At 40.7% G+C, this 25,694-nt stretch overlaps 1 protein-coding gene and 1 long non-coding RNA gene across 2 annotated transcripts in view; one reads left to right on the top strand and one right to left on the bottom strand.

Moving 5' to 3' along the window:
- PCLO (piccolo presynaptic cytomatrix protein) overlaps window positions 1–25,694 on the bottom strand; it is a 544,942-nt gene that overhangs the window by 293,886 nt on the left and 225,362 nt on the right. The window contains exon 4 of the mRNA XM_050937044.1: window positions 9,986–10,834. Within this exon, the coding sequence (XP_050793001.1) occupies window positions 9,986–10,834 (849 nt within the window). The remainder of the gene's footprint in view (window positions 1–9,985; window positions 10,835–25,694) is intronic.
- The window catches only part of LOC127043206 (uncharacterized), a 56,347-nt gene continuing 45,039 nt past the window's right edge, over window positions 14,387–25,694 (top strand). The window contains exons 1-2 of the long non-coding RNA XR_007772170.1: window positions 14,387–14,498; window positions 18,519–18,595. This is a non-coding gene — a long non-coding RNA (uncharacterized LOC127043206). The remainder of the gene's footprint in view (window positions 14,499–18,518; window positions 18,596–25,694) is intronic.

Raw genomic sequence — 25,694 nt, 5'->3', positions numbered from 1 at the left:
TTTGTTCAATAACAATTGGGAAATCAGTATGACTCAGGACACCATTTATCTCTCCTTACTCAGGGAAAACTATCCTGGAAATCAACAGGTCCTTAATGACAGCATCACATCTAATCTTCATATAGGGTCCACACTTAAGTAGAACCTTTTTTTAAAAAACAAACAAACAGGGTTGCCTGTTTTCTACCCTTTTTCCAACAAAGCAAGCATTTAAGGGAAATTTTTCAGAGCATGTCTATGTCCTATTTTAGCCACTTGAACTTTCCATGAGGTTTTCACATCTAAGGTATATCTGGACTTGGAGCTGGGGGTGAAATTCCCATCTCAAGAAGACATACTCGCCAGGGCACTGATTGAGCTACCATGCTAAAAATAGTGTAGCTGCAGCAGTATGAGCTGCAGGATGGGCCAGCCACCCTCCGTACATGCTTAGGGTCTCTCATGGGCTTGTACTTGGGGCAGCTATGCCTCCTGCAACTCACACTACTGCGGTTAGATTCTGTTTTTAGCTCTCTAATGCGATGAGAACTAGCATGAGTATGTCTCCTTGACACCCCCAGCTCAAAGTGTAGACATAACCCTAAAACTTCATACTCATTCAAAATCTATCTGCAGTAATTTATTTATTTTAGCTTTTATAAGATTGAAACCTTTCATGGATAAATTTGATGAGCTACTAAATTAAAACATTGATCAAATTAAAACCTCCACCAGACAGACTCCCAGGGCTTGACTGCCTCACTGGATCCCACTGGTGAAAGCCAATGGAACCTGGGCTGTAGGTTCCTGTCTGTGGAAAGTCCTCCCAGAAGGGACAGTCGCCTCTGTTTTGCTGTGGTCTGGAGACAGCAGGCATAGACCAGACAGGATGAGTAGTCAGGGCAGGGCCATCCCTAGCCATTTTGGTGCCATATGCAACCCCCCCCCCCACGGCAGGCCTTCATGTGTGAGCTGGAGGAGTGGTTTGGGGCCAGGTCGCTCCACTTCCTGCTGCCCGGTGAGTGCAGGGCAGGTCCGACTCCACTCTGCTCCCCTGGCTCCCAGCCTTGGGACTTGTGGGGCAGGGAGGAACTGCTCCCCAGCACTCACCGACGGTGCAGCTGGGAGCCAGTGGAGCGGAGTGGGCTGGGTCTGGGTCAGTAAGTGCAGGGTCAGGCCTGTCCTGTGGCATTCCTCAGGGGAAGGGCTGAAGTAGGGTTGGGGATGGGGTGGAGCAGCGGCGGGAAGAGGCGGGGATGGGGCGGGGTCCATAGGGAAGAGGCAGAGCAGGGGCTGTAGCAGCATGCAGCTGCGTAGGTCACCAGGAAATTTAGAGCCCCAAATTTCCTGGTGCCCTACGCAGCTGCGTACTTTGCGTATGGGTAGGGACGGCCCTGTGTCAGGGCAGCCAGGAGATGGACCATTCAAGCACATCCCCCTCTAGCTGCTGCTGATGGGGCTATCTAAGGAGTCCAAACTGTAATTTATCCCCTGCTGACAGAACAAGCTAAGAGCTAGAGGTAATTCTACTGCCTGTTGTCCCAGGGTTGAACACCGCCAGCCCAAGCTCTTCTGTGCCCTTTGGTCCCTTGTCTAGAAACAGCCTCTCTCGTAATCACTGAAAAACAAATGAGATGACAGCTTATAAACATTTAGTCTCTAATCCGCAATGAGCATTCTTACTGCATTCTCTGCCCAGAGCTCCCCTTGCTACCAGTCGGAGCTCTGCTCATGGAATTGTGCAGTCTGTAATAGGGTCCTGCATTGTGCAGAGGAGTTCCACATTGCACAACTGGGGAGCAGAATCTGCTCTAAAATATTAACGTGCTTCTATTAGCTATAACAGGGGTCAGCAACTTTTCAGAAGTGATGTGCTGAGTCTTGATTTATTCACTCTAATTTAAGGTTTCGCGTGCCAGTCATACATTTTAATGTTTTTAGAAGGTCTTTTTCTATAAGTCTATACTATATAACTAAACTACTGTTGTATGTAGAGTAAATAAGGTTTTTTTAAATGTTTAAGAAGCTTAATTTAAAATTATATTAAAATGCAGAGCCCTCCCCCGGACTGGTGGCAAGGACTTGGGCAGTGTGAGTGCCACTGAAAATCAGCTCGTGTGCCGCCTTTGGCACCCATGCCATAGGTTGCCTACCCCTGAGATATAAGAATATATGTACTGAGCTTTTTTAAAATCCACTATGGGAGGAGCACAATTTACAAGAATTTATTTTCTGCCTTAAGCCCACGTGTAGAGTTGCATGTCTGGTGATACACATCATGCAAATATAATAAGACACATCACAGTGTTTTGAGGCAACACACATCTAATTTACCTGTGATGTATCACTGCATGCCTCATATTAATTCTTACATTCAGGCAATTATAATCGTAGAACAACTTGTTTAGATGAATGATGATAGTTGAAGGAAAATACAGTGCACGTGAGGGCTATGTAGGTGGGATGGTGAAATTACTGTTACCACTGTCAGAGAACAACATTAGGTGCCTGAAGTTGATGGCAAACACATAACTGCTTTACTGTCAAAACTAGGAGGGACTCAGGTTCATACAGTCAAGTTCAGCAGGCTTTCTGGAATGGTGTACAAACCTACAGGGCCTTCTTTCCATAAGCTTGCCAGTTTAAACCCTGCTCCAATTCCCACCTAACTCAATGGTAATGTCTTTCTATTGGCGCAGGACAAGATTATTTTTCTTGGACTGGCCTGCTAGAGAGGCTACATTTGCAGTTTTCATTTTCATTCCTACGAACATTAAAAATGTCGGAGGTACCTATATTACAGCAATGAAACCCTCTGTTTAAAGCTCTAAATCACTACAACCTTAGAGGCAGATGTGGCCTAACAGCTGGAGCAGTTGACTGGGACTTACGAGACCTGGGTTCTCTCCTTGGTTCTGCCACTCACCTGCTAGACAGTCTTGAGGAAATCACTTTACCTGTCTGTTAAATAGAGATGTGTGTCTGTTAAAGGGGATGGTGATACTACCCTCCTTTGACAAGCACTGTATAACTCCGGTAAGAGTTTTTCATTTTCAAAATTCCCCTTATTCTTACATATTTATCCATCACTCAGATTCTGTCAATGTTGTTCAAGGTATCTCTTCATAATATTTCCTGGGATGGCAGGAATGACATTACTAAGTAGAGAGGGTAATATTTAAATGTTTTGTGGCTTAAATTGCTTACAGATTTCAAATTATTTAGATTAAATTAGAATATTGTTCAAAAGAAAATGAATGTTTAAAAGGTATGCTATGCAAATTTTCTAAGACTGAGTCATTCTAACAAGGATTAAGAACAGACCTGTGCAGAGAATGGAAACTCTGTTTTCTTAAGGAGGTGGAGATTTAAAAAATCTGTTTTCATTCTGATTAGGAATTAAACCCAATAATTTTGAAATTCTCTGAGAAAGAATTTTTTTAAAAGAAGTGGTTTTGGGTTGGTAAAACCCTTTTTAAAAATTTTTATAAAATATAATATAGTACAAAAAAATAATAAAAAGACAGTTTGAAAGGAAAAAATTGCAACATTTTATTATAACTTCAAAACAGGATGTTTCAATATTGTTGGAATGTTTATTCAATTAAATGAAATTCTGGCCAAAAAGATGTAATTTTGTAAATTGTTTAAATTTCAACAGAACTGAATTCTCCAATGGAAAATGTTCTGGTCAAAGTTTTTCTGAATCAGCTCTAATTAAGAAACAATGAATTACTAGAAAGACCAGTGGTTGTGTAAGATTTTAACCAATGAGAAGAACATACACATTTTAGCAGCTGTATATTTGCTAAGACACATCAAATTTTACAAACCAGTAAATGATTCTTTGACATCAAAGTTGTCACTTATCACCCTTTAAAATGCTGGAGAAAAGGGGCTTTGTTTTGGTCCCTTTGAATTTGTCCAGTCTCCTCTCTTACTACAGCTGGTCAAAAATGCTGAGTTCTTTATGGAGTATTTTCAAAAGGTCTTGTGCAAATATTTTGGATAAAATAAATTAATCATAATATTGAAAAATTATCACCAGCTCGACTTTCTCACTATGTCCAGGTGCTCAGAGAAAAGCCCCTTATAAACTGGTCTCTACTTCTTCCTCCAATTATTGATCCGGTAACTCTGAAACTTAGCAGATGTTTTGACAGATAATACATAATGGGCAAGCTAATGCACTGACAAAACCTAAAACCAAATAATTGTAGCAGGGCAGTGTTGACAAGCGGACCGAACACAGGAATAGGAGCCAGAAACTAATGAAGTCTAATCTTGGGTCTAATTACTGACTCAATGGCTTTGGGCAAGTGCTTCAGAATCTGAGCCAAAGCCCAGTGATGAGTTTCCATTGATGTTACTGGGCTGTGGATGAGGACCTTAACCTCTGTATTGGTATGCATATGTTGCAGTTGGAGGCGTGATGACAGCACGTGTAAACATACCCAATATAGCTTTAATCTAGCTAGTACCAATAGCTGCTAGCCACCCGTGTAAGTACTCAGGGTTCCAGACGGGCTTGTACAGACCGTGCTGAAGCCTGCTGTTGTGACTTCACTAATGGTACTCACGCTAGCTAGGTTAAAGCTAGCTCGGATCATGTGCTGAAACCTCAGCTGCAACGTGTGTTTTAATTTCGCTCTCTGTTAAATGGGAATACTAATTTTGATCTATCACATGGGAATACTGTGAGAATTAATTAATGTTTGCACAGAGATAGCAAACTGCATATAGCAACTGTAAGTGCTAAAATGTATTACCTTTTCACTCAAATTCCTACTTTAAAAATACTCCTTATAGAAATCCTTTAGACAATTTCTCTCCAAAATTCATTAAAAAAAATATTCTGCACTGCCTGGAGATTGACCTGCACCAAGTCTAGAGGTGTAAATGTGCAATCTACTCAAATTGTTATATTCTGTTTTACTTAGATTACAAGAGCCCTGGGGCAAGACTGTATTTCCTGTGGTTTGTGGTACTTCAGAGAAAACATTAATGGTGTTCAATAAATAACAATAAATTATCATAATTGTTTTTAAGAAACAAACTAACAGATGTACAATGTATATTCACATTGGTAGAAAACTAAGAAGGATTTCCCCAGTGACCAAAAAGAGAAGGAAAGGAAAAAATAATATAACACTGGCATTTAAAAATTAGTGTTCTTTATCAAAATGTGTGTTATGTTTCAAAGAGTTCTGGTTTTAATAATAATAATAATAAAATTATATATATAAGTAGCACCTTTCATGTGTGCAACTCCAATTGCTTTACAAATATTAAATGCCAAAGCTTCACTCTGGTAATGTGGAGTATGTGTTTATCATTATATTCATTTGACAGATCAGTAAACTGAGGTACAGAAGGCTAAATCCCATTCACCTTATTCCAGTAGTCTCCTTGATTGTAATAAGTATTTAGTGGTACTATCACAAGACTAAAGTGAGTGAGTTTTCTTTACAGAAATCAGGTGAAATACCATGATTAGTGTATGAGTGTGAGAACTAGCAACAGAACCCTGGAATCTCAGACCTATGCCCTAAACACTAGGCAACATTTTTTAGTCTTTGCATAATACAAAATGAAATTACAGAAATTGAAGAATTGGGCTGGTTTAAAATTGTCCATCAAAAATGTTGTTAAGACAGAAAATTGGGTTTTTCATAAAACAAAATATTTTGCAAAAAAGTATCTCTTGTCCATGAAAAATTCTGATTTTTTGTTGAAAAATCAAATACCCCCAAAATGAAATCTTTCAGCCAAAAATTAAAATATGTTGTTTTGGATATCCTGCCACGATGCCACATGAGAGTTGTAGTTCTATTTCTTACAGCCCTATCGTTCTCTATAGACTGGGCTCCCATTTTTAAAATGCACTTTCTCATCTCCCATGATGCATCAAGGCTAGGATTCCCATGGTGCAATTACCTCCTCTCACCATAAGGGGAAACCACGGTGTATCATGTTAGATGTAGTCAGGAGTGAAAAGTATCAGAGGGGTAGCCGTGTTAGTCTGGATCTGTAAAAGCAGCAAAGAATCCTGTGGCACCTTATAGACTAACAGATGTTTTGGAGCATGAGCTTTCGTGGGTGAATACCCACTTCTTCAGATGCATGTGGTGGAAATTTCCAGGGGCAGGTATATATATGCCTCGTTATCTCTAGCTTGCTTGCTAGCATATATATACCTGCCCCTGGAAATTTCCACCACATGCATCTGAAGAAGTGGGTATTCACTCACGAAAGCTCATGCTCCAAAACATCTGTTAGTCTATAAGGTGCCACAGGATTCTTTGCTGCTTTTTCAGGGGTGAAAGTAGCTTAAAGGACTTCCTGGTACGCCGGAGTCTGGAGCGGGGCTGTGAGCTCAACTGGAAGAGGCATGGTCTCAACCGGAATTGGCAGGACCTTTCAAGATTTAAAGGCCCTGGGGCTTTGGCTGCGGCTGGGAGCCCCAGGGCCTTTAAATCACCCCTGAGCTACCAGCTGCAGAGGACTCAGGGGAAAATTAAAAGGCCTGGAGCTCCTGCTGCTGCGGGGCTCTGGCCGCCACGGAGCTCCGGGCCCTTTAAATCACCGTGGGATCCCTGCCACCGCTACCCCAGGGCAGCAGGGCTTGGCAGGGATTTAAAGGGCTCAGTGCTCCTGCCACTGCGGGGATCCCCGAGCCCTTTTAATTGCTGCTGGAGCCCTGCTGCCACTGGGGTAGTGGTGGCTGGGCTCTGGTGGTGATTTAAAGGGCCCGGGGCTCCCCGCAGTGGCTGGAGCTCCAGGCCCTTTAAATTCCATCCCAAGCCCAGCTGCCAGAGCTCCAGGGCTCTGGCAGCAATTTAAAGGGCCCAGGGCTCCCCACAGGAACCGGAGTCCTGGGCCCTTTAAATCACCGCCGGAGAAGCTGGCTTACTTTCACCTCTGGATGTAATCCAGCCAGGGAATCTATCTTACAGAAGAGAATGAGAGTATGAGGCACTACACTCCCGCAAGGCACTACAACTGCATTTTCAAATCAAGCTTTCTCAGTTTTCAGCCAGAATATTTTTGGTGGGTTTTGTTATTGAAAAATAGCTCTATTTGAAAGCTTTATATCACACCTGGCAGACATGAAAGAATTTCCCTTCACCCACCCCAATACTTTTCTAATGAATGATCAATCACTAGTTCAAGGTTAATTAGAAGGAGCAGAAATTTTCATCTCCCACAAAATATGTATAAATCATTTCTTTGGCCACATTTAGTTGATGAATGGCTTAACAATTACAGTACATACAGTAAATGTGTCTGTACAGTGCAGCCAGGTATATCAGTTAGTACATGCTAACATCCATTGATTTATGTGAATGGAAAGTCCATATATAACTTTGACTTGAAAACATGCAATTTTCCACAAGAGAAGGAAATAAGTTATACAGTATGGATGAGTTATATATTATGTATGTAAATTTACTACAAACCATAGCATTAATCCTGTACTGGGATTTAGTATTTTAGACCCCGGAATCATGCAAATCCCATTTGCCTTCGGTGGGCCAATGTAACCCCTCGTGGACACAAAAATCTGTATTAGCAGATCCCAAAGAAGGATGAAGGCCCATGAAATCAGCATGTTTGCTCACCATTTCCGGACTAAGAAATATAGCTCTTTTATAATTTATACTGGTCACTTTGTCCAAATCAAAATGTCTACAGCAAAAAATAATCAAGAGAGACCAGTGAAAACAGTCATTAACAGAGTGAAACATTGTTGCAACTTGGTTCTACCAAGGATTGAGATCTATGAAATAGTGTATCAGCTTCAATGATTAAAACTGAACAAAAGCCTAAAGTAATCTACAACAGCCATTAAAAAAAGAGAAAGGTTTGAATCTGACTTCAAAAAAGCAATTTTGGTTTAGTTTCAGTTCTGAACTGCAGAGATTGAAAATTATGCAAACTCACATGAAAACTCACACAAGGACACTCCGAGCCCTGTTGCGCAAATCCTTACTGACAGGAGTTATCACCCTTACCAGTGAGAGTCATCCCATGTTGTTATAAACAGATAGCTAAGGGTTAATGTCTCTTTCACCTGAAGCACCTGACCAGAGGACCAATCAGAAAACCGGATTTTTTTAACTCTGGGTGGAGGGAAGTTTGTGTCTGAGTCTTTGTCTGTCTGCCTGCTTTCTCTGAGCTTTGGAGAAGCAGTTTCTACTTTCTAGTCTTCTGTTTCTAAGTGTAAGGACAAAGAGATTAGATAGTAAGTTATATGGTTTCTTTTCTTTGGTATTTGCATAAATATAAGTGCTGGAGTGCTTTAATTTGTATTCTTTTTGAATAAGGCTGTTTATTCAATATTCTTTTAAGCAATTGACCCTGTATTGTATCATCTTAATACAGAGAGACCATTTGTATGTATTTTTTTTTTTTATATAAAGCTTTCTTTTAAGACCTGTTGAAGTTTTCTTTACTGGGAAATTTCAGGGAAATTGAGTCTGTACTCACCAGGGAATTGGTGGGAGGAAGAAATCGGGGAGATCTGTGTGTTGGATTTGCTAGCCTAATTTTGCATTCCCTCTGGGGGAATAGGAAAGTGCTTTTGGTTTCCAGGATTGGGAACGGAGAGGGGGAGTCACTCTGTGTAGTTTCACAGAGCTTGTGTCTGTGTATCTCTCCAGGAGCACCTGGAGGGGGGAAGGGAAAAAGGATTATTTCCCTTTGTTGTGAGACTCAAGGGATTTGGGTCTTGGGGTCCCCAGGGAAGGTTTTTCAGAGGGACCAGAGTGCCCCAAAACACTCTAATTTTTTGGGTGGTGGCAGCAAGTACCAGGTCCAAGCTGGTAACTAAGCTTGAAGGTTTTCATGCTAACCCCCATATTTTGGACGCTAAGGTCCAAATCTGGGACTAAGGTTATGATATGAGTGGCAGTGGTGGGAGGATAGACAGAATCCAGAAGCCAGTAGGAATATTATATTTTTCTTTTCTCTGCTAAGGGCTTTTTAGCAGAGAGAAACAGTTGGTTTTAAAAGGGAACCAGAGAGAATTTTTTTTTCTGCTCTCTCTGGCAGTTTGTGGCTTGCATGTTAAGCGAGAAGCCATTAAGAGACTGTTAAGGGTCTTTTGTCACACAATAGCCCTCCCATTAGGAGGCAAGTACCAGCACTATATGCATGCAAATAAAGTGGTTTTTCAGGTTTACTTAACATTGAAGATTAGCTAAAGGCACTATTGCTAGGCAGACTTCAGGAGGCAACAGAGAACCTGCAGTTCAAAAGATAAACACCGGAGGGCATCCCAACACAAGAAAACAGGAATCATGACTTCTAAGGCAAAAATTGAGGCCGAAGAACAAATCAAAGAAGCTGAACACAGGCGACAACTGGAAATAAAACAAAAAGAGATGGAGATGAAAGAAAGAGAAGAACAAATCAAACAGGCAGCACACAAAAGAAAACTAGAAGAAGAAGAGTTCGCCCACCGAAGGAAACAAGAAGAAGAAGAGTTGGCCCACCGCCGAGAAATGGAAAAACAACAAAAAAAATACATACAAATGGTCTCTCTGTATTAAAATAATACAATACAGGGTCAGTTGCTTAAAAGAATATTGAATAAACAGCCTTATTCAAAAAGAATACAAATTAAAGCACTCCAGCACTTATATTTATGCAAATACCAAAGAAAAGAAACCATATAACTTACTATCTGATCTCTTTGTCCTTACACTTAGAAACAGAAGACTAGAAAGTAGAAACTGCTTCTCCAAAGCTCAGAGAAAGCAGGCAGACAGACAAAGACTCAGACACAAACTTCCCTCCACCCAGAGTTGAAAAAATCCGGTTTTCTGATTGGTCCTCTGGTCAGGTGCTTCAGGTGAAAGAGACATTAACCCTTAGCTATCTGTGTATGACACATGTCATTCCAACAGTTCTGACAGTAAGGACCACTCACATAAGTATGGGTATGCAGAAGGAGGTCCTTTATTGCCTACTGTAACAAAAGGAAAAGAAAAACAAATCTTACCGTTTTTTCTTTCACTGTTTCCACACGATCAAGTCTTGGCAAAGGTGCTACTTGAGCTAGGGTTTCTTTTTTCTGGATGTTTTCATGTTTGGATAGCATTTGTGGAATCTCAGTGGTCAAATCTTCCTTCTTAATCTCCTCTTGTTTCTTAACCTGCAATTTCTCAGGAGGTACTTTGGCTTCTAACTTCTCTTTGATACCTTGTCCTTTAGTCTCAACTTTGATGTCCTCTTTTTTGCCCTCTGGGAGGAATGGTTTCTCTTCCGGGAGCATACATTTTTTGTCTTCCTCCAATTTGCTTATACGTTGCTTTACATCTGAACTTATCTCCGGAGGAATTTTATCCACTGACGATGTCTTTGCCAGTTTCCCCTGTTGATGTTTTGGATCGTCCTTCTGTATTCCCTGGTGAATTTTATCAGCTGAAGGTTTCCTTGACAGTTTCCCCTGCTGAATTTTTGGAGCTTCCTTCTGAATTCCTTGCTGGATTTTATCAGCTGATGGTATCTTAACCAGTTTCCCCAGCTGGAATTTTGGATCTTCCTTCTGAATCCCCTGCTGGATTTTATCAGCTGAAAGAGTCTTTGCCAATTTCCCCTGTGAAAGCTTTGGAACTTTCTTCTGAATTCCTGGTTCTTCTTTTGATTTCTCCACTATTTGGGTAGGCAGTGCTGCAGTTTTCTGAGGGCGATCTGACTCGGCTGGCATAGGCTGGCTCTGAGGAACAACAGATGGTTTGGATACTGACTGTGAAGGGGCTGCCATTGGAGGTGGCATTTTGCCCATATCCCCAAGTTGTCCTGATATTGCTCTTTGTCTCTGGCAGTTTAAGCACAGCCATTCTTGTACCTAGAACATAATAAATAACATTAAATAAAATAAATATTGTTGAAAGTAAAATCATATTGTGCTTTTGGCTGTTATTGTCACTACAGTACTTGTAATCCAATCCTATGCACGTTGTACACAATTATTTTCCTGGTTCCCATAGATAGCTTTTGCTGGAAGACTCACACCATTTATCTAAACCACACAGAATGCAACATTTTCATGCACAATTTAATATATCCAAAGTAACAGGAGGGCATAAATACCCTTGAAAATTTTATCAATCATCCAAAATACTGCTGTTTTCTAGAAAGCTTGCCCACATATGCCCAACATCTCAAACCTATCAAAACCTGTTACGCACATTGAGACAATACCTTCCTCTACATTTGTTCATCATTGTAATAAGATGGTCTGTTTGTTTAATGGACTGCTTTGCACATCTGTTTATCTGTTTTTCCCATAAAGATTAGTTCTTTTTCCCTATTCTGGTTTTTCTAGTTTTGTGTAATAAAAGTGTGTGAGAGAGACAATGGGATATGAATAAAAGATAGGTCATCCTTCTTTTTTCTTCTTCCTTTGGTAAATCATTGCTGCATTCTGTCTCTCTTTCTACCTTTCCCAGAAAACTAGGAAAAGGACAAATGGCAAATGGGCACCTGTGTATAAACTTATAGTGGTGGTTGCCTGGCTACAGGAGTCAGATTGCTTTCAGCAGAACTTGGCTACAGTTGCAGCAGGTTTCAAATGGGAACTTGAGACATAGTAAACAGTATTAAAAAAAAAAACAACCCAGAAATCTCTGGAGAAGGGGTTAGCCTGGAAACTTTAATTCAGAGCCAGCTAATGAGCCCCATTATTGGACTAAGATCTTTCTGCTGTAAATTACAAAAACCTTTGTTGCGTGTTTCTTTTTGTTCTTTTCGGCAAGATGAGGGAAGGCCTAACAGATTCAATTTCTTTTACCACATTTGGACTGAAGCTCCTATTTTCTTCATAGTGCCAACCCAGTGGCTTAGTGTCTGTTGAAACACCTATCACTCGGAGGGTGTTATCTGGAAACACAGAATATAATAAACAGAGAAATAACAGTGACAGTAATAATATGTTAGAAAACAGTGGCTGAAGAACAGAGGCCCCTTTAATTTCTACATCAAAGATATGCTTCAGATAATTTTAGAATGGAAGTATTCTTGGGGGAGGGGAAAGGTCTTTAAAGGCTAATCATACACTCACACAGGTAGAGCTGGAAGGGATTATGTTACTGACCTGGGAATAAAAAAGAAAAATGTGCATCCAGTTCTGCAAGATGCCCAGGGTCAGATTTACAAAGGTATTGAGGCACCCAAAGATAGAGATGGGTGCCAAATGGCTAGACATCCAACTGCCATTGAAAGTCAATGAGACATAGGTGCCTATTTCACTGTGTCACTTTTGTAAATACCACTAAGTGCCTATCTGCATGTTTTGGCATCTGAATGCCTTTGTAAAGCTGAGTCTCAGCTACCAAGTACCTCACATGAGGTGCTCAGCCCTTGTATTTTTCTTCTCTTCCCACAGTGCAGTTTATATTTCGCTCTGTCATACTCGAGAATGGTTGCAACTGAAAGTCAAACAGATTAAAACTAGCAATTGCCCTCTCATTTTGTTTCTGTTCTTACAGGCCGCTTGTGAAGTCTTACAAGGCCAAGCATAATAACTGGAATTCTGTTACGCGTTCCACCAATACCTTGCTGGCTCTAGGCTAAAATACATTTAGAAAATATGTCAAACAACAAGTATTGTAAATTATTTATTAGAATTGCGTATGAAAAGAGTATTATGTGTGAATCAAACACTCATAAAAACTCAACTGCAAACACAATAACAAAGTATGAAGAAGGGATTGTTTAATATTTAAAATAGAAGTAGCCTTCCTTGTCAGCAAATAGACCATTATGTTCCTAGCATTCAAAATGAGGGAATAATATATCTGCACTTTAGCATGGTTCACATATTTTGTCTAAAAAATTGCATTTACCTACCTATTATTTTACTTTTAATTACGATGCATCATACGCATGAGTATTAGTAATTGTTATTGACACAGCAGTACATAAAGCATTTGAAATAACTGGTAATTTTTCCCCAATAAAGACTGCAAGATCTAACTCTTTACTGAGTCATCTGTAGTTTCTTATATTGATTTCTATAAGGAGCTAATCAGAACAGTCACATAGAAGCCTGATCCAACACCCATTTAAAGTAAAAGAAAAGCTCCCATTGACTTCAATGGACACTGAATCAGACCCTTAGCTCAAAATTAGAGAATGTGTGTACACATGCATGTGTGAGTTTATGGTCAGGTCTCCAGTACAGACTTATATCGGTGTAACTACATTGCTCTAGGGTGTGTACGGTCATTATACCAACCTAACCTAACCTCCTGTGTAGACAGCACTATGTCACCAGGAAAGCTTCTCCCATCGACACAGCTATTGCGTCTCAGGGAGGTGGATTAACTATGCTTTCCTCTTAGCGTAGGAGCATCTTCACTAAAGCGCTTCAGCAACATTTTAAGTGTAGACCTGCCCTCACTATAAATAAAAATTTGGCCCAGCGCCAATGCAGACTCCAACACTTTCTCCTTAAACAAAAAGCAACCAAAGAACGTTCTCCACTAACTCCTCAGGCAACAAGCTGTATGAATAAAGAGGTTATTTTGCCTGAATGAACTTTGGTCAATGGCCTCCACCATTACAGTCTCCTCCATTTTAAATCAAGGGGATGCCAACCCAAGCCCAACAGCTGCTGTAGTCTTACACAATAAGAAAGACCATCTCCAAAGTAATGCTGGCTACCTAGAGTCATAAAGTCATAGAGTTTAAGGTAAGAAGGGACCAGAAGATCACTTAGTCTGACCTCCTGTACATCACAGATTACCAATGCCACCCAGCACCTGCAACAAACCCAACAACTGAAATTAGTCTAAAGTACTAGAGCCCTCAGAAAACTAAACTATTCTACATCACAGGCAGAAAATAGGAGGGACTGCGGTGCACCAATCCCCGAGGTCCCCAAACAGCAGGGGATTGATTAGATCCCCTATATGCCAAGATGATCCTGGCAAATGATCTATCAGTTTAGCTGAGCAAACCTTTGGCTCTGTTGCCATCTTTCAAGATTTTAATTCTGAGATTTTGCAGTAATTCATGTTTTTCTTAAAGACTAAGATTCTACAGGTATGTGAATATGTTAGAATCTCAGATGGATTTTTATGTTTAAGGTAAATTTTTAGCCTGCATGGTTGGGGAGAAAAGTTTGAAAATGTGACCCCAGTGTAGTGTAACAGGGCTCAAAACCAGAATACAAATAAAAGGAACCAAAATGTATTTTTGTAATTGGTCTCATGATTCATAAGCCAATCTAATGATTTTTGGGGCTTGTAGTGAGGCCAGGTGGCCTCCTTCTGAGCCAGAGGAGGAAGAACCACCCTCCCTGCCCACGTGGGTGGAGCCAGGACTGCCTCATCCCTCCCATCGGAAGTATGACACCAAAACAGGAAATATAAAGGGCAGGGCCTCCTGTTCAGCTGGGGCTGAGACACAGAGGGAGACAGACATTCCCTGCTGCTGATCCTGCTGCTGAGCCCAGTGATGCCAGGGACACCTACCCAGAAGAGGCAGATGATACCCCGCTAATCCAGGTACACCTCAAGGGGAGGGGAGGAAGTGGCACTGGGGCAGCTAACCTTAGTCTGGCTGCATCTTTGCTTCAAGTATGGCCAGTGTGTTGCGGTTGGGAGCCCTGCTGACCCAGTGGCAGATCACTCTGACACTGTTAGGGCCCTGGGTTGGGGGTCTGGTGGAATAGGCCCAGGCCTCACCTGCCACCACCTGGCCTGGGTTTGTTGGTTGTCTGCCAAAACTAGGACATCTGACCCCTGGATTTGCCCTGTCTCTGAATCAAGAGACTGGGGCTAATTGACTACTGGGTTTTTCTCTGACTCTACTGCAAGAGCCCAGAGCTGAGTGATTACTGGGTGTGCCCTTCTCTGCAGGAGGAGATTAGGGCCATTGCGACACTATCACCAAACTGCTAGTTCCCCAATACTAGGCTGAGATCCCAATGACATAGTGAGCAGGGTGGCCTCCAGAGGGGGAGGACTGACCGCCCTCCGACTACACTGCCAGACTCACGAGTTTGGAACATTTGGGGTTGGCAGTCCTCCATCAGCTATATCCTCTGCTTGTGTAAAATAGTGTTGTTCTACTGAAGTCAATAGACCTATGTGATTTATATCAGCTAAGGATTTGGCTTCACATTATTCTTGATGTGTACTACATTTATTTTATACTCAGACCCCATATGAATAAGTTTACTGTATTCCACCTCAAGGTAGTAAGCTGTTGTTGCTAATATCCCAAAGCATTAACATATGAGTTGTATTTATGTATGAAGTATAATCCAGTATGTTGCTGATGTGGTACGAAAGTTTTTAATGCTTACTGCTCTGTGGAGATAATTCCATTTGCTGAAATTTGCTTTCATTTCAATCTGGTTTTGAAAACTACCTGGTTTCCTGCCAGCTCTTCTGGAGCATGGACCCTGGAAGGCCTAAGGTCCTTGACTCGAGGATAGTCTGCCTGGCAGGCTGCCCTAGAGACAGGCAGGCTAGCTGGCAAGAAACTATCAGACCCTTATGTGGTTTCTGGTGGAACTTCATCAACATTCTGATTTCAGTCAACTGGCAAATTTTAAAGCTCTATTAATAATCGATTGGCACTTTTTGTTGAATATTCCTGAGCTTAGTACAGTACTAGTTTCTACAGAATTTATATCTTCAGCATCTCCCACCATCATGTTGGGTATGATCCTGAAAGATCTATTCTCGTTGAATACGCATTGACTTCAGGCGTTGTGCCATGTGCGGAGGGCCTTGCAGGACTGAGTCTTCGAACAGTCAAGTTTTTTCATTCTGTGTGGAGATGCCGAGCTATTCTACTGACTCACAGAAGAAACCAGCTCAGTGGGATTACTCTAGGTTAGCAGTGGTGTAAGTGATAGCAGAATCTGGTCCTGAGCATCTCTCTGAGGTAGGTCAAATAGTTAAAAGCCCTGGGAACAGCCAAGTCATGAGGAAGCCGACTTATGACACTTGTAAGTACAGTCCTGATCAAAGATAATAAAGAGCCTGATCCAAAGTCCATTCAAAACTATGGAAAGAATCTTATAGATTACACTGGGCACTGAACCATGCACATAAGCCTTTTTTAAATCAATTATTTTTCGGCTCCAAGGCCACTGCTCCTCAGCACTCAAAGCACATTAACTGTCGTCCTGATAATTAGTTCTGAAAGAAATTTGATCATTCAATAAATAGCCAAATTATATCACAATTTTCTTTTTATCCTGGATGCATGCTGGCAGTTTTAAACCATAATCAATGATCCTAGATTTACAACTGGGTAAAAGTAGATTCCCAGATCAGAAAGGACCTTTATGATCATATAGTCAGCTCTCCTGTATAACACAGGCCAGAGAACTTCCCCAGAAATAATTCCTAGAGCATGGCTTTCAGAAAAAAACATCCACTCCATTTTGAAAAGTAGTCAGTGATGAAGAATACACTACAACCCTTGGTAAATTGTTCCAGTAGTCTCACCCTTAAAAGTTTACACCTTATTTCCAATCTTAGTTTGTCTAGCTTCAACTTCCAGCCATTGGATAATGTTATAGCTTTCCCCGCTAGATTGAATAGTCTGGTCCTGGTTCTCACTTTGGGAGGCATTAGTTACAAAGAATGAAGATGCTTCTTTATTCATGAAGAACACAAATAAGAGACAACCAAGTTTTTCTGAAAATATTTTCACTCTTTGTTTCACAAAGTCTCTGTCCAGTCTAGTCATATCATGTTGCAAAAATGATCTGAGCAATATTAGAAACACTAAACACCATGCATTGATTTTTATTATCCCAGATGAAAGTAGCACATCCAGAAACAAATTTGGGCATAAAACCAATGCAAAAATAATCATTTGATCATTAATACCATTACGGTTTTACAAGTAACTAAACATAACATATACTGATAAAGTATGACTAATATATAGCAAATGGAGAACAGTCTCCCACAATATCATTGATGCTTGCTCTTTCTCATGAGTTTTGTAAAGGTTCTGTCTTCCAAAATAACTTGATCAAATGCCAGAGATTTTAATTTAAACTGCTAAATGGCAACACTGGAGAAATACAGGTCAGATTTTGATACCTTTAGTCACAATGAGTAGCACTTTATTCCACAAGTAATTCAATTGTTTCACTGGGACGGGTCATGATGTATGGTATGACTTAAACATGAATAAAGCTATCAGAATCCAACCTTAACTGTATTGATTTGGCATAAAACTCGTAAAAATGTTCATTAAAAACCCATGAAGTAAAAATACACTGTGATTCTGTGATATTTCATCCAAGAATTCATTGAGTTCTATGTACAGCTTGGACTGTTGTCCTTTACGAGCACATTGCCCAGTATATTAAATGGAGGCAATGTCTTTTACAGTAATGTTATTGAAGTGCAACTGAAAACATTCATGACTTTTAATCAAAAGTAGCAGGTTTTTTAATACTAAGAATTTACTTGGTCTATTTTTGCAGGGTGACCCGGTAGAACATACTGGGAGTTGCAAATGTCTATCTGAAAATATGCACAATCATAGAATCATAGATTAGCAGGGTTGGAAGAGTCCTCAGGAGGTTGTCTAATCCAACCCCCTGCTCAAAGCAGGACCAACACCAACTAAATCATCCCAGCCAGGGCTTTGCCAAGCCGAGCCTTAAAAACCTCTAAGGACGGAGATTGCATCACCTCCCTAGATAACCCGTTCCAGTGCTTCACCACCCTCCTAATGAAATAGTGTTTCCTAATATCCAACCTAGACCTCCCCCATTGCAACTTGAGACCATTGCTCCTTGTTCTGTCATCTGCCACCACTAAGAACAGCTCAACTCCATCCTCTTTGGAACCCCCCTTCATGTCATTGAAGGCTGCTATCAAATCCCCCCTCACTCTTCTCTTCTGCAGACTAAATAACCCCTGTTCCCTCAGCCTCTCCTCTTAAGTCAATGGCCACACACTTATATTTTGGATTAAACTGAAGAGACTCGATGTAAAAACAAAACACATGACCAGTTGCTCTCCCTACCCCCTAATTGCTTCTCATGTTTTCCCTCTTACTTACCAAAAATATCCCTATCTCCTCATCCCTGCATAATTCCAATCCAGTCTACATCTGTGTGTTAATATCTTATCATGTCACTTCCTCTCCTTGCTTTGCCAATTATGCCAGTCCCTCTTATCTGCTTCCCCTGCAACCATCAATATGCTTCCCCTACGTCTTTCCAATTCTGAGTCATCAACCCACTATCTGCTCTCCACTTCAATCCTTCATCAAGACTCACTTCTTGTGCCCTGCCCACATGAAATGAGTCAGGCATTTCAATAATGTTACTGATATATTCAAAATGAGAATACGAAACAACCCAGTAACTCCCTCCTCTGGTCTTCCCTGTGCATGATGTCTGTTCTGTGTCTGTTTTGCTTATATTATAATCTCTCCAAGGCAGAGACTGTCTGCATTATGTGCCTCATTTTGTCAAGCCCATAAGAATAAAAAAAATTAAATAAACTGATGAGATAAACTGCTGTTTTTTTTAACTTCAGGACATAAAAGTAAAGGACCTAAACCTGAATTCGTTACACCTGTGAGTGATTCCACTACAGCAAATTGAACTGCTCATGTGAGTATGGGTTAAAGACTCCTCATCTTTCTCCACAGTCTCTGGTTATGTTTTCAATGAGTGATCAGTTCTCAGATCTTGGGGTAACATTCCTTTTCTAAACTGCATAATTTTAAATAGCCTCTGAAATGCAAACCACATTTTCAGAACCACGGGTGTATGTCATCACAATAAAGTTTATAAATCCTTTTTATGTCAGATCTTGATTCCGTCAGAATCTATAAAATCAGATTCTATACCATAAAGTCATATGCCAGAGTTTTAGCCTTGTCTTTTCCTCAGTTAACCTCATGCCCTGATTACACGCTTTTACCCAGGGCTATATTTTCAGTTTGCCTGTCAACCCACATTTATTATGACTTGGTAAATGGCCATCATCTTCCTTCAGCACTCTTCACTGGGTAATTCCTCTTTCTTTGTTTAGACTCCTTAAAGACTTTACACCCTTTTATCACTGAGTTGGGTGTAGTAGTTATCAGTATTATAAACAACACTAATGTGCCTCAGTGTTCCGACTCCACGGCTCTTTCCTGTTTTATTGGGAATCCTCATGATCCCGTCCTGCTGAACATAGTAAAAGCAGCTGTTATATCTAGTCAGCTTTCTTATATACAAATACCACCATGAAAAGGGCACACATCTAGCCATTCAATACTAATGTATTGTCTCTGTTTTTCCAAGTCACGCAAGAGCTTAGGCACTACAGGTCCTAGGCTCATGTATTCATATATCACAGTGTCAGAAAAGTTAAAGTTGAAAATGTTGATCAGGTCAGCTAATCCATCTCCCTGCCAGTGCAGGATTTTAATTAGAGACTATAGTGATCCTTTATCCACTCTAGTATTAAATGCCTAGGGTATGACTATACTAGCGTTTTTACATGGACTTAACTGATTGTCAGTTTGTTCTGGACTACAAATATCTGCAGTTTCACCTAGAGGTCAGCCTAGCAAGTTTCCTTGGAATGTCTGGAACATATGTTTATTCTTCTGCCAGAAAAAAAAAAAAGTATTACCATGAAGAGGAGCAACATAGAGAAATCATGGCAGCATCACTGAAAAATCACTGCTCCAAATCACTGACTTTAAAACATAAGATACGATGAACATGTTTGCAAAGACAAGCTACTTCTTATATAATCAAGCAACACACATTCATTGCAAGATGAAAATATCCATAATACATGAGAAGTGAGAAAAAATTTAGCCCTTTACTTTAGTTAAAAAAAAAGAATGAGCTCTCAGATGCTCTGTACAATACTTTCATTGTTATTAAAATCTGCTTGCTTTTCATTTGCCTTTGTAGTATACAGGTTCTGGAGATTGTTTTTTTAGAAAGTACAGGTAACAAGTCAATTGCATTTAAAAATATAGCGTTGGTATTAACATTAATATTACACAGTCATATGACTCAAAAGCAATTTTAACCAGTGTACTCTTTTGGAGGTAGTTTTTCCACTGTTTTAATATGATTAACAATATTCTCAAGCATGTTAATAATACTGAAGAAATTCACATCTTTTAACTGTAGTGAATACCAAGCCCTCTTGTTTCAGCTTCCAGATAAACAGACTTACTGGTTTGACTACACTTGAAAGTTTGGATTACAATAGGGTTGGAGGAGTTTGAATGCAATAGCTTTCAAACAAGGTATTCTTATTCCAGAATAAGAGTGTTCACACATGGGGTTAATCAGGAACAACACCATATATAAATAAGCCCTTAGTTTTAAAATGAAACTTTTTTTTTCTATTTAAAGTTGCAGTTAAGCTGTGGTTTTATTCTGAAAAATGACTATGAAAAATTCCATCTTATTCCTTAACAGATCTGTTCCCTATGAATATTCAGAGTCGTATTTGCTGCCTTTAGTGATACAAATATCTTTTCATACTTTTTACTCCTGTTACCATTGCAAACAGCTAAAGTAGAGTGAGGTGGATTCTCTTTCTTCTTGAGTATCAGCAGAATTGTTTGCTGTATCCTGATCAGATGCACACTCACTGAGGATAATGGGTCTCCATAGTTGTCATTAAGCCTCCGATTCGGCTAAGGGCTTATCAATACACTTAAGTCTCACTGGCTTCAGTCAGTGCAGTAAACACATCTGCTGAAGCCCAGGAAAAAACAGAATCCAGCTCACTCTCTTTTGGCTGTGTTGGCTCTACAGTGGTTTTAAACAGAAGTAAAGAGCAATGAAAAGTTTCAGTGTTACCTGAGTAATACAAAACCTTTTGCCTAGTTAAGTCTACTGCCCCTGACAATGATGTTATTTGAACAGAAATGTGATGTTACCATAAATGCAGTCTGCTTGAATTTGCTATTCAGTGTCTGAACTGTCTTTCTGCACGGTGCTGTAATGGGATTTACTGTTTTGATTTCTTGCCATCCAATAAGCAGTAATAAAAGTAGAAGCTATTGTACTATATGGCTAGAGTCCAGACTCCCCGTCTTAGATTATGGGAATGCTATTCAATTGGTGTTTCGCTGAAGGAAAGGCAGTCTTCCAAAAAAAAACCCATTTTCATTCATTTATTAAGGCTTTGTTTAGCCTGACATTTTTAGAGACACTTTTTCTTGATTTACTTTATTTGCCTTCAGGTCCTCTAGGTATTTTGGATTACTCTTTCTCTCATTAAAAAAAATAATTTTCATTAATAAAGTGCATCTATAATCCTGTAGGTTAAATGCAGAGTAGGTAGAATTATTTTACTATTACTTGATAGGATCAAATTGAACAAATCTGTTTAGATGGCTTTGTATTATTTATAACTGGGTGTTGCACACAGACCAAGTCAAGACTTCATTGGGCAAGGCACTACACAAACAGGTAAGGAAAAATGGTCTCTTGTCTCCAAAAAATTTACTATCTAATTTGAAAGAAGATGAAACAAGTGTGTAACAAACAACTGGAGGAATGAAAGTAATGACAGTAAGATTGCAGTTACATAGGGCACACAACTTGATTGTTCCAGATCATTTAAGATAATTATTTTTTTTAAATATAAACAATGTCAGCTAATTTGACTGCAGATCAATCTAGCCAACATTAGTTAATCAATATGTTGTAGGTGTGACAGAAGGAATGCATTTTGAGGAGGAATCTGCAATGGAAATTAGCAACTTTACAGATTAGTTCAGGGATTAGTTCCAAGTATAAAGGTCAGCTTGGAATTTAGTACAGAGATCTTCCCCCACACCCAATCTAATTACTATGCACAATCGTCCTGATCAGGACCCAGCTTTTTTTCTAAATTCTTAATGGTTATGATAAAGTTTTTATCCAAATTTGTACATAACACACATTTTTCAGCTTTTTTACTTGCTTCTTGGATACCACAGTAATGGGCGTAGTATAAGACCCTAGACAGATGAACAAGTAATACCATTATGTTTACAAAGAATATGAAATGGCCCAGTAGGACTTTGTTCTACTACTTAGTACTGCATTAAAAGGCCCTTGCTAAAGGGTAATGCCATGGCTCTATGAACAAAAGCCTTTTATCCAGTGAGAACACTCCAAGGACTTACTATTAAGATTTAGAGGGATAGCCAAGTTTAGTCTGTATCAGCAAAAACAGCAAGGAGTCATTGTGGCACCTTAGAGACTAAAACATTTATTTGGGCATAAGCTTTCGTGGGCTACTTCATTAAATGCATGGAGTGAAAAAATACAGTAGTGCATCTGATGAAGTGGGTTGTAGCCTACAAAAGCTTATGCCCAAATACATTTGTTAGTGTCTAAGGTGCCACAAGGACTCCTTGTTGTTTTTATTAAGATGTAATCGCTTAAGTAGTATGCCATCATTATATAGCATGCCAGGGGAGCCAAGAAGCTGGTTATAGTTTCCTGAATCGTTACCCAGCTCTGGCTCCAAACAGGTTAGAGAAGTCTGGGGGCTGCTCTAATCAGTGCCAGCTGCTTATAGTCCCTGTAGCAGGGTAGACACCTGCTCCTGCCCTGCAGGGCTTGAAGTAGTCCAGGAGAGGGCTGTGGATGGGGCAAGAAGCCTGGGCTGATGAGGGAAAGTAGGCTCAGCTGTGGCCATGCCCCAAACAGACCCAGCTGGCCCTATAAAGGCCAGGGAAGCCAGGAGCAGAGGCAGGTTCTCTACTGAGATGGACCTGAGCAGAGTGCCTGAAGTGGAGCAGAGCTGGGGAGATTCCAGCATGGCAGAAGGCCAATGGGTACTGGGAGTTGCAGGGGGCAGCCCATGGGTAGGCAGAAGCAGCACGGCCAGACCCTCCTTGCTAGTGATGAGTGGCTTATACTGCAGTCTGCCCCAGGAACGGGGGCTAGTTGGTGACTGGCAGCAGCCTCTGACTGAGGCAAGGCAGGGATAGAGGGTTGGGGGTTCCCCTGGGTGGGGAGACACTGAGACTGTGGGGGTATTGCCAGGGAGCAGTGCCCAAAGACAAAGGGCACTGGGTCCTGGGAGGGACACGGGGAGCCAAGGGGCAGCGGGACACTGGCCTGTGCAGGGTGCCCAGGCTGGAAAAGAACTAATTCCCTGAGATCACCAGCAGGAGGCGCCACAGCGGTAAGTCTTCGCACTGTTTACAGTCCCCTTGGAAAGTCTCTGTTTTCCACCTCTGAGCCAGGGGTTGCAGGTAAAGAGGTACAGGTGCATACAGGTGTCTCCCCCACCACAAGACATGCCTAAGAAGGGCAGAGAGAGCAGACTGGGGCAAAAAGAATCTGCCCCTGTATGAAGGATTGTCTGCCACTTTAACCCATCACAGCCGTTTTAAGATTGACCACGTTGGAACTGCTGACCATTCCACATGATCATGAAATGAGTGGGCTACAGAATAAAGCAAGGGGACAGCAAGGCAAGCCTACTCCACAGATGGACCTTAACTCTGGAATGTCATTTCCCTCCATGTATTTCAAAGGTACATCTGTGGCACCTTCAGAGCAAAGCTCAAATCTTGTTTCTTGGCTGGAGTAGTTCTGTGGTTTGTGGGGTTTATGGTGTTATAATTTAGTTTTCTGGCTCTTGGACATTTTTACAGGCATCATGTCTGCAGATACTGTAATTTGTTTTGTAGTTATTTCAGTTAAGGATCCCAGATGCCTTCAGATGTGGAGGTTATACACTAAAATATATTATTAATGTTGTTATCAACCGCATCATGAATAAACAAAAGGAAGTATTTTTTCACACAATGCACACTCAACCTGTGGAACTCCTTGCCAGAGGATCTTGTGAAGGTCAAGACTATAATAGAGTTAAAAAAAAAAGTCAATAAATTCCAGGAGGCTAAGTCCATCAATGGTTACTAGTCAGGATGGGCAGGGTTGCTGTCCCTAGCCTCTGTTTTCCCAGAAGCTGGGAATGGGCGACAGGGCATGGATGACTTGATTACCTGTTCTGTTCATTCCGTCTGGGGAACCTGGCATTGGCCAGTGTTGGTAGACAGGATACTGGGCTAAATGGATCTTTGGTCTGGCCAAGTATGGCCATTCTTAATAAGTTTTTTTTTTTTTCCTGTATGGAACATTATAAGAAACTTGCCTTTATCCATGGCCTAAGTGCAGTGTTCTTTGTTTAAATGGTCCATCCTGAAACACAGGCTTTACATTTCAAATGATTTTAACTGGAAATGATAGGATCAGTACTTTAGCATCCATTGTTTTAACAGATGAACACTGGTCCGGTCTGATATGGGCAGGGCTGGCTTTAGGGGTCCTGCTGTCTTAGATAAAGCTGCAGATTGCTTCCCCCATCAGCTCGCATTCACTCACACAAATGGTTATTGAATGTTTTGCTGCCTCAGGTGACTACCTATTTGCTACTGTGGTAGAGCTGACCACAGGGAAGGGACAGACCCAGCACAGCTGGGTATAATGTGTTAAGGGCCTGCTCCAAAGGCCAGTGAAGTCAGTGAGAAGGCTCCTACTGATTTCAATGGGCTTTGGATCAAACCCTGTATGCAGTCCTGGAAATTCTGAATGTAAAGTCTAAAACGTAACTGAGATGTCAATGAAATGATCACTTAATCACACGACTCCAGCAGCTGAATTTTAAGAGACACACAGAAAGAAGCACATCTTTGCTATCAGTGTGAGGATTCTTAGACTGCAAACTCCTTAAGGAAGGGAACATGTATTTGTGGTTCCAGGTCTTGACTTTGGCCTCTGGTTGATATTGCAGTTCAAAATTATTATTAATAGTACTGAACTCAAACATCTGCGTTTAGATTACATGTTAGACGGTAAATACTGTAGGCTGTACATTCTAACAAATGAAATAAAAATAAATCATTTTGTAGCACATTAGAGAAGAGCCTTTCAACAGACAACTTTCTAGTGAGGATATGATTAAAACAATGTATTCACATATTTAAACAAATCTCTCTAATTTCCCAACCACTGCAAGGGTTAATGGAATAAGTACATGTTTTATTTGATGGTCCACTCATTTCATGAAAATCATGGCAACAGGAGAGGATTTTGGGACAGTACTTTTACAAGTACCAAGTGTAAATAAATATACACATTTACCTTTACATCCAAATGTTGCAGCTTCTGTATGATGACATATTATTGACAATGGTTACAGTATTTAATTATTCCACTGGCCTTTTAATGTGTTTTATTTAGTGTTTCTAATTATGAGTGTCATAGTATAATTCCCAAATCTGAACCTTAGCGTCCAAAATATGAGTACTAGCATGAATTCCCCTAAGCTTAATTACCAGCTTAGATCCTGTTGCGCTGCCACCAATCAGGAATTTTAGGGCCTGATACCCTCTGGTCCCCCCAAACACTTCCCTGGGGTCCCCCAAGACCCAGATTCCTTGAGTCTTAAAATAAAGGGGAATAAACCATTTCCCTTCCCCCTCCTTTCTTTCTCCCAGCTCTCTCCCGCCCTGGGTACACTAGGAGACCACCGTGATTCAACTCCTTGAATCCCCACCTGAAAGGAATGTTCCCTTCTTCCCCGGAGAGAGATACAGAGATAAACGCAGAGAGCAGGTTTTTCTTCCCTCCTCCCTTTCCTTCCTCCCACCAATTCCCTGGTGAGCGCAGACTCCCTTCCCTGGAGTCTTACAAAAGATAACTCAAAAAATTAATTAGGTTCTAAAAAAAGAGGAAA

Source organism: Gopherus flavomarginatus, chromosome 1 (assembly GCF_025201925.1).
Source record: "Gopherus flavomarginatus isolate rGopFla2 chromosome 1, rGopFla2.mat.asm, whole genome shotgun sequence".
Lineage (NCBI taxonomy): Eukaryota > Metazoa > Chordata > Testudines > Testudinidae > Gopherus > Gopherus flavomarginatus.
Note: the sequence above shows the minus strand (reverse complement) of the source record. Positions and strands in the feature narration are given on the sequence as shown.